This window comes from Populus nigra, chromosome 8 (assembly GCF_951802175.1).
Source record: "Populus nigra chromosome 8, ddPopNigr1.1, whole genome shotgun sequence".
Taxonomy (NCBI): domain Eukaryota; kingdom Viridiplantae; phylum Streptophyta; class Magnoliopsida; order Malpighiales; family Salicaceae; genus Populus; species Populus nigra.
Window position 1 is genome coordinate 245,626 of NC_084859.1, and position 9,514 is coordinate 255,139.

Below are 9,514 nucleotides of genomic sequence, written 5' to 3' on the forward strand. Positions count from 1 at the left end.
AAAAATCTCAAACGAGAAGACAAAACATGACCTAGACTGGAATGATATAAATAAAAACTAGAAGATGAAAGACTTAAACGAAAGGAAGACAAATCAACAGTAGTAGTAGCAGCGGCAGCAACAACTGACACTTTTAACTCATCCAAAATATATAGTCCATTATTCTTACAGCCTATCCCAATCAGCTTCTGAGACTGCAAATCCTATACACAATAAAAAGAACCAGAAAACATGACCAAATAATCACTAGAATCACATATTTGACCAACAAACATAAGATTCAATTTGAGTTTTGGAATAAGATAAACATTAGGGAGAGACAAGTGAGGTGAGACAAGTGAGGTGTGACAACATAACCAATACCTGCTAAGGGCATAGGAGTGCCATCAACAGTCATAACAAGAATAGAGAACAAAGGGGACACAGAGGTAAAAGATAAGGACTCTAGAGACATATGATGGGAAGCACCAGAGTCCAATACCTATTCAGAGTGTGACATACTTGAGGAACTATGAGGCAACTGACCTATGAAAGAAGAAGCGAACATTGCTTGTGGCTGCAAGGAGAGAAACTTCTAAAATTATTTAGCCAAAATATTAGGATCGATAATAGAGCTTAGGGAAGCTGCTGCTGCGGTATTGTGGTGTGGTGGTTTATAACTATGAGGTGGTCTATGAGCATTAGATTATGACTGACTGCTAAGCTTCCAAGCTTGATTATACTATCTCAACTTAAGACACTAAGCCTTCCAACGACCTTTCTACTTATAGAAACCACACTCATCGAAGCCAACCCTTGTGTAAGGCTTGTTTTGATGATTAGAGAATGACTTAGAAGGTACTGCTAGTACAAAAAAATTTGAACAGAAAAAATTTCCTTTTCAAAATGAAACTGAAGACATATTTCTTCAGCCAATAACTTACTGACAATAGAGTCAACAGAAGGTAGTGGAGAACGATGCAAAATTGAACCTCTAAGTCCTTCAAAATCACTGCGAAGTGCTGTTAAAAATTGTATCAATTTTTGCTGCTCTCTACGCTCAATATAGGCACCACATGCCTTTAATTTTGTCAATTCTGTAACAGCCAATTGATCTTAAAAATCGGTCATAACAGATTAAAACTTTTGAATACTCATATTCTTCTGATGAAGAGCTTATATGTTATTCTCTAATTGATATTGTTTTGCAAAATTTGATTGTGTGAATAACCTTTGCAGATGGTCCCAAACCTCTTTTGTTATCTCATACTTTGCCAACTGCGTACTTATTGAATGCTCAACAGAATTATTGATCCAAGTAATGATCTTTGCATTATTTGCTTCCCATGTATCTATCAAAACAACATCTCTCTCCTCAATATTCTTAGGTATCATATAAGTTCCACTAATATACCCCCACATCTTCTTACCTTTAAGGAAATTTCTCACTACATAACTCTAATATGAATAGTTCTTTCCATCCAACCTCACACTCACAAACTGAAGCGAATCATCTCTTTCAGTAGCCATAATCAACAGTCACAGAGAACTAGAATGCAAAAGCAGTGAAAAACAAAATACTAAATTGTAGAAATTGAACAAAGATTGCAGAAACTAAACAAATATCTTCTTGACGAAATACCAAAATAATTGCACAACTGAATGCAAATATCAAATTGCAGAAACTGAAGGGAAGATGAAATACCAAAATAATTGCAGAAACTGAATACAAATATTAAATTACAGAGGCTGAAGGAAAGACAAAATACCAAATTTTGCAGAAGCAAAAGACAAAATATTACTCCAATTTTTTTTGATATTTGTATGGAGTGTTTTTAATCCAAATCAACTAGAAAAAAATGTATTAGTGATATTAAACTTAATATGGGTTATATTTCATCAAGATAGGTTTCGGGTTAATCATATCAATTCTCATTCAATATTATTTGAAATCTAAATTAGATCAGATTTAAAATCGATGAAATTAATTTAAAGTTAATATTTTGTTCTAGGCTTAGTTTAATAATCATTCAATTTAATTTAAATTTCAAATTAAATTAAATTTCTAGTTGAGTGGGTTGCAAGTTAACATCATCAATTGCAAAAACTAAATAGAGAAATTAATTTAAGCAACAATAACAAGCAAATTAATTTGAAACACTCTTTATTTCATAAGTAAGAGTCCAGTCTAGGACCAAAAACACAAGCTCCCCACTGGGAGAGGAGATTGCAACATTCCAAAATGATATTGAACCAAAACTTGTAAAAAAAAAAAAAAAAACAAAAAACAAGAAAAGCACCAGAGCTACTCGAGACACTCAATCCACACATACTAGGTTAGGTAGAAGTGGGTAGGGATAATATGGATAAAACCCAGTTCAGAGACCAAGAGAGAATGGGAAGGTAGTGGATTTCAACCAGCTACTACCAGTGATGAAGTTGCGAGCAGTAAAAGCTTGAGCCTCAGTTGCATCGGTGATCACCTTGTATCCTTTCCAGGGAACCCTTCCGGCGGTTCCGGCACCAGCCCCACTGTTTTCGTACTCTGCAAAATATAATGTGTTAAGTGCAAATCTGCCCTTCCATTCACGCCATCCGGCTGGGCTTATCACATCACTTATGGATGATTGCATGATAACAGTCCTTGAATACTCCTTCCAGGGTCTACCAAGATACGCAGAGAAATTACTCCTGGCATGCTGTAGATCACGAGTAGCACCGATTCTAGACTTCTGAATTACAATGCCAGTGTTTTGATTAGGATCACTCCTCCCTTGGGCAGTTATTGTGATTGTTTGTCCCGGATTGGGACGGCGAGCATGGATGTCACAATCTTGGAAAACTGCTGCAGAATTGCCGAAAATGAAATCAACAGTGCCTGCTATGTAGCAGTTTGTGAAGAACTGACGGTTTGAGTGGACATAGAGGGTGTTTTGGTAGGCCAGCATGCCACATTTGTAGAACGCTGCAAAGTCAGACTCAACTCGTAGTGCCACGGCTTGATACTTGGAGGCGCCGGCTGTGTTCTGGAAGGTTATGTCTCTGGCTAGGAATCCTTGACCCACCACGGCTGCAAGGTTCATCAAGATGTCCCATTAGAGTCTTGCATAGAAAATAATTAGGAAAATAAAAAAATAAAATCAATGGACATACCAACTGTGGCAGAATGGTAGGTTGTGCCGCCATCAACCACATTCCTACTTGCTGTGATGATAGTTTTTTTCCTTCCATCTCCAAGAAACATGATGTTAGTCTTCTCACTTGGAACTTCCACATTTTCCCTGTAGACACCTGCCTTGATTTTGATAATATACCTCTTAGCGCTGTGCTTAGGTGCAGCAGCAACTGCAGCTGACACTGTCCTATGCTTCCCACTGCCATCAGCTGCCACCACCACGTCTGGAGTCAGCAATGATGATTGGAACAGCCGTCTGTCCGTTACCGACAGCCACTCAGGCCACCCTTCATCGCTATCGTCCTCCTCCTTGAGCTTCCTGCTTGTGGTCTTGAGCCTATTGGCAATGGCTTTAGTGTCTTCGATCAACTTCTTGATCAATGCCAAAGTATTACTACACATCTTTCCAGCATTTTCTTCACTGAGATCATTAGACTTCCTGAATATCCTAGAAAACCATGAATGAGAGAAACCATCGATACACGAGTCTTCATTTGATTTACAAGAAGTGACTTGAGTTGTGAGCTCATCAGCGTATGATTGGTTTTGAAGAAGTTGATTGTCGGGGTTGCGTTGGAGCTTTCCCCAAACCTCGTCTAGATCGGCAAGACTGCTGTCGTAATTCTGCCTACAATCCTGGAGAGCAGTCTTTTGTGGTTCTTTAGGATTTTTGGTGGATAGGATCTCATCCGCTTTGATCTTTTTGCTATTAATAGCATCTTTAGTTGCGTTTATGTTTTTCAGAATAACTGCCTTGGGATCATCCCCGGAAGAATCAGGGAAACTGGTAGCTGCTGAGTAGCACAAATCAGGATACCTTGTGGAGTTGCATGAGGCCATCAGCAAGGCATGAGCAGCATCATTTTTGGTGGAGTTTTTGCGAGAATTGACGCCAATGGCAATGGCAATTACAGTGGCAACTAGTAAGAAAGAAGCAAAAATAGCAAGGACAAGCCTCTTGTTTTTCTTGGACATGGAGATGTACTGGCCGGCTTGGGTCATCTTTTTTGGTTTTTTGGAGGATAGTGAGGTAGTAGGGTTTATGGACTTCCAAATGATGGTGTGGTGAAAGACCACCACCACGAACCAATATATAGAGGAAAAAAAGTAAGTAATGTGGGAATGACTATTTCGATAGTTATATTAATAAAAATCAATTTTAATATTGAATAAATTAATTGCTCAGCCAGAAAAAAAAGTGAAGGTTTTGTATGAGGATCTATTATAGTTAGAGATGAGATATGCCATTAATAAATTATGCAGCTGATAGGATATCACGTGTATTTTTAGAGAGGCGTGTGCACTACATGCATTTTAATTTCTGTAATTTATCACTGTAATTTACTAGCAGAATTATTTCATCAATATATAGTTCCATTGGTTTTAATGGTGACTCCTACCATGTCAAGCGAGCTCTGTTAGGATATTGTGCACAAGGTGTGGTGCTCAGCTAGCAGCACATGCATGCATTTTTCTCTGTGTTTTTTCTTTTCATCTGCAGCTTTAGTGCTTTTCCTTGGAATCCATATATATATTCAGCGTGCGTCAACCATAATAAAGAAGCTAGCAGAGATGCTAAAGAGGAAATGATCGATTAAGACTTTGATAGTGCATGCGGAAAATTACCTTTGAGTGATCCTGAGGGATAAAAGAGGATGGAGACGAGGCTTGAATTAGATAATAAATTCATCTGACCCTATATATATAAACTATTAACCTAATGATCTTGTCGAAGACTGATTTTGTAATTAAAAATAAAAACTAAATTGCTTAGAATAGAATTAGTTTATTAGCTAATTGGGGGGTTATATTATTTTTAAAAAAAATTTAACAAAAATAATATCTAATTAAGATACAGAGAACTAGCTAATGTTTTTGTTAATTTCTAGCCCGACTATCTAATTTTAAAATCTCTTGATTTAATTTATTGCTCAATTTAAATTTAAAATTAAATCATATATGAATGTTTCATGATATAATTTAGTAAGCTTTATCGATTTAAAAAATAATCTACATAATTATTAAAAAAACAAATTCACTGCAAGCGCTCTTTTCAGAGTAGACGTAACTAGTTCGAAGGCTTGCCGCCACCCTGCAGGCGAGGCATTTTAATTAGTCAATTAAATGCAACCTCAATATTTTTTGTGATAGATTTCTTAGCATTAATAATACTGACATAAATTAATGGTAAAATAAAATTAAAAATATATTTTTTCAACACTAAAATAGCTCTAATTGTTAAAAAGGGGTCGAATGCAGATATTGGGATAAAAAAAATAAATCCCTAATGATATGAGATAATACATAAATTATATATCCCGTCAAAATGTAATTAATACCTTACATCTATATTATATTATATTATATTATATTATATGGCACTTGTGTTTTAAATTATATGCCCCGGCCCTAAAGATTTTGTATAAAAGTCTGACAAAATCAATCTTAAACTTAATAAAGAAAAAAGAAAAAAAAACTTTGAGGATGGAAATAAAATTATATTATACAGATTTTTTAAAAAATAATCATATTCTTATAGTTTCTTTTGTCAATAAAAGCCCCTCAAAATCAATCAGGAATTTATAAATACTGCTGAATAAAATGATAAATAAATGGTCGATGATTAATAATTTGTGAAGCATAAAATTACTGAGATAAAAAATAAAACATTATTTTCTTTTTTATTAATTGTTAATAGCTATTTGTTCCGGGTAAGATAAGATTTAAGGGAGAATATATTTAGAATATTATTATTATCTCATGCACAAAAGGATACATATATTTATCATTGTCATTGCACAAGTCCTTGACTTTTGTGGTAATTAAAAGCTAAATGTATACTTCTTTGAATCAATAATTATATATATATATATATATATATATATATATATATATATATATATATATATATATATATATAAAGAACAATATCTTTTGCAAATGGTCTCAACAAATTTCCTCTTCATACATATATTTGCACGTTATTAATTATGTTTATGGTAAATATTTGTGTCTCACTTCACCGAGTTTTTGAGAATACATTTTTGAGTAAGAAAAATTTAAAACATTTAAGTCTTAATTTAGTGAGTATTTATTTTTGAATTACAATCTGTTTTTCAAAATATTTTTTATTTAATTTAATATTTTTAGATGATTTTGATTTGTTAATATTAAAAATTAAAAAATTATTATAATTTATTTTTAATTAAAAAATATTTTTAAAAATTATTATGCATCACAATATCAAAGTACTATTTGATCAAATTAGTAAATTAATTTGTTCACTTTTCTTCATTTATTTTTTTTTCCTTTTCAAATATCTCACTCTTAGATTTCAATTGGATGAAATTTCAAGGCCAACGTGAATTTGGTTTCTCTAATCTTTTCTATCCTTTTTTCTTTCTTTCTTATTCGGTTTTTAATTTTTTTATTCGCTACTTTACTTTATTCTTTTCTTCCTCCCTTGAATTACAGATACTGCAGGAAGGGAGCTTTTAGGCATGCACCTTATTCAACGTGAAACATGTTTTTTTTTTTAATCATCGAAAAGCAGATGTGTTAAGATCATTAAATAAGATATTTAATTTTAATTTTAATTGATGAATATTTTAATTTTAAAATATGATTTTTGTCGGAAAAAAAATCATTGATTAACATGTTAAAATGTTTTTAAATAAAAACAAATCTTGGTGTTCGCCAAATTGTTTATACGATCTCACTATTATTGTGTTATATTTTTTTAATAAATTATATTATATAAAGTCTAATACTATTGTTAATTAGTAGCACATATTCTTAATTAATTGTTTCGATCAATTGGCTTTTTTTTAATCTATTAACCTAAAATTATAGGTTTTCCCCTAGTTAAGGTTCTAATTGCTAGCTTTTATTTACTCATTAATTAATTACATGAAGATAAATCTAATATTTTAATATTTTGCCTCATCATTAACGACAACAATATAATTTAATTAAAATTTCTCAAATTTAATTATTTTTTTTCATATCAATGAACAAGAATTATTAATTAATTTCTTTTTTTTTCTTCTTTGTTTTTTGAATGGAAGATATATAGTGACTTGATTAACATAAAACAAAAATGTAAATAAATTGCATAGGCAGCATCATCCATAGTAAAGAAGGTGAGATGCTAAAGAGGAAAGATGATAAATGTTGAGTGCTCAAGAGGAAATGGGGATGCCCAAGTGTCAATGGAAATCACGTGGAGTTTATAGAAAAAATCACCGAATTAACATTAATTCGGTTTGAATTAAATTTAAAATTAAATTAGATAAGCAGATGACTCCGCTATGTATTATTAATTCAAATAATCTAATAAAAAAATTACTTTGTAAAAAAATAATTTTGTTTGGAGTAAAACTAGTTCGAAGGAAGGCTCGTGTTACATTAAGGACTAGGTATTTTTTTTTTATTGAGTAAATGTAATCTTAATTATTATTTTTTTAATATATGCTCAATGTTAACGTTGCTGGCTATGAATTGTAGGTAAAATAAAAGGAAAAACAGAAATTTCATAACTAATATAGCTCTAATTGTTGAAAAGTGGCATTACATAATAAATAAATTACATACCAGAAAAAAATATTAGCATCCTCATATGGCTTGTGTGCATATGTTAAACCAAATAAAAGCATTGTTTTTCTTTTTCTTTTTTTTCTTGAAATCAAATTTTAATTCTCTATAATAATAATAAATAATAAATAAACTATGACAAGAAAAAAAATCTAAGAATATATACGGCTTGATAGATTAGTAAGGCATATAAATAGATCCTATTTATCCAATTAACTTCTAAATCCTTATTTTGAACATCGTATTAATTAAGGTTTTATTTACTTAGTTTGGTTTCATTATTTATTGTTAACCCTTTTTATTACGTGAAATTAAGGATTTTGAATAATTGAAGATTGTGATTTGTTTTCATAATTGTTTGATTATATACTTATACCTTTTAATAATAATCACATATCCAATCAATAAATGTTTTTTAATTTTTTCTTTTAGATTCACATGGATGTTCAGGTCAATTTGTACATACCTCGACTAATCCCACGAGTTCTGAAGTTAACGATCATGTAAGCTTCAAGTGGCACTGAGATTTGTAGGACTCAAATTGATAATTTTTAGAATGCAAGCTCAGGGGTTTTTTTTAAATTTTTTTTCATAATACGTATTAAAGTTAACGACTCTTCTTTATTATTTTATCTTATTAGTAGGTGACATTATTGTTCATTGTTGCTTACAGAGCATTAATTCTTTTTAATATTTGTTTACTTTTTGTTATTAGTCCTTTTTAATTTTTGTCGTTTTCTTTCCATCATCATCATAGATCCCATACAACAAAATCATATTACTATCAACTTATATTCCATCAATCAAGTGCTTTAAAATTATAATCTATTAGCCTCTTTTTTTTATCTTTATAATCATATTTTGTATATTATTTTTTAATTTCTTTTGTGGTATTCCTTTTTGTTTATGAAGTATCAACTTCATATTATGTTTTCAACTTACAAATTCATGTAAGATTTGACTTGGATTTCTTTTATGGCTTACAAAGAGTTAGATATTGTTTTGTTGGATCCTTTATTATTATTATTATTATTATTGTTATTGTTATTGGCTTGAATATTCTGGACTATTGAAGTTATTTCTCAAAATGATCATCAAAGATTTTAAAATTATTTTTAAATATAGATATCATAAACTCATGCAATTTCTTCTTTAAAATCCCCATGAGTTTAAGGGGGCATATTGAGAAGATAAAACAAGAAAGTATATTTTAGACTAATAAAATCAAATTAACACAATCACTAATTATAGAAAAAATCAATCACGGCACCAAAAGATGAAATGAAGGGTTTTGAATAATTAAAGATTATAATTTGTTTTCATAATTGCTTGATTATACTTCCATGCATGTTTTCTAAAACGTTGACTGTAATCACACATTGCATGGATGAAGTGTTAACTTTCATCAAATAAAAAATTGGATTTTGGTTTGTTAGTTGAAGTAAGATTAAAGATAAAACGACAAGGAAAAGTGGAAACAAGGAAGATGGATCGAAGAGGCTTATAAATTTTATAAAACTAGTGCAAATGTTGTCAATCTTAATTGTCTATGTTTCATGTTCAATTCTAGGGATAGCAACAGGTTCTCTCATCATCAATTCACAACCACAAATATTTTCACAGACCACACTAAATCATCATCATGTTATAATTGCATGATTGTAAAACCTAGTGATCAAGGTGTTATATCTTTGAATATATATGGAAACATCTTTCAGGCAAAACAGTTTGTCTCATGACATCAAATATTCTGGACTGCCTCTTTGG

The 9,514-nt window shown here is 31.2% G+C and overlaps 1 protein-coding gene across 1 annotated transcript; it reads right to left on the reverse strand.

The window, feature by feature from the left end:
* Positions 1 to 2,126: 2,126 nt before the first annotated feature.
* Positions 2,127 to 4,228, reverse strand: LOC133701276 (pectinesterase-like). The gene is made up of 2 exons (XM_062125139.1): positions 3,133 to 4,228; positions 2,127 to 3,049 (listed from the first exon to the last, which is right to left on the reverse strand). Exons 1-2 carry the CDS (start codon positions 4,154 to 4,156, stop codon positions 2,358 to 2,360), a joined length of 1,716 nt encoding a protein of 571 aa, XP_061981123.1. The 5' UTR covers positions 4,157 to 4,228; the 3' UTR covers positions 2,127 to 2,357.
* Positions 4,229 to 9,514: the final 5,286 nt, after the last annotated feature.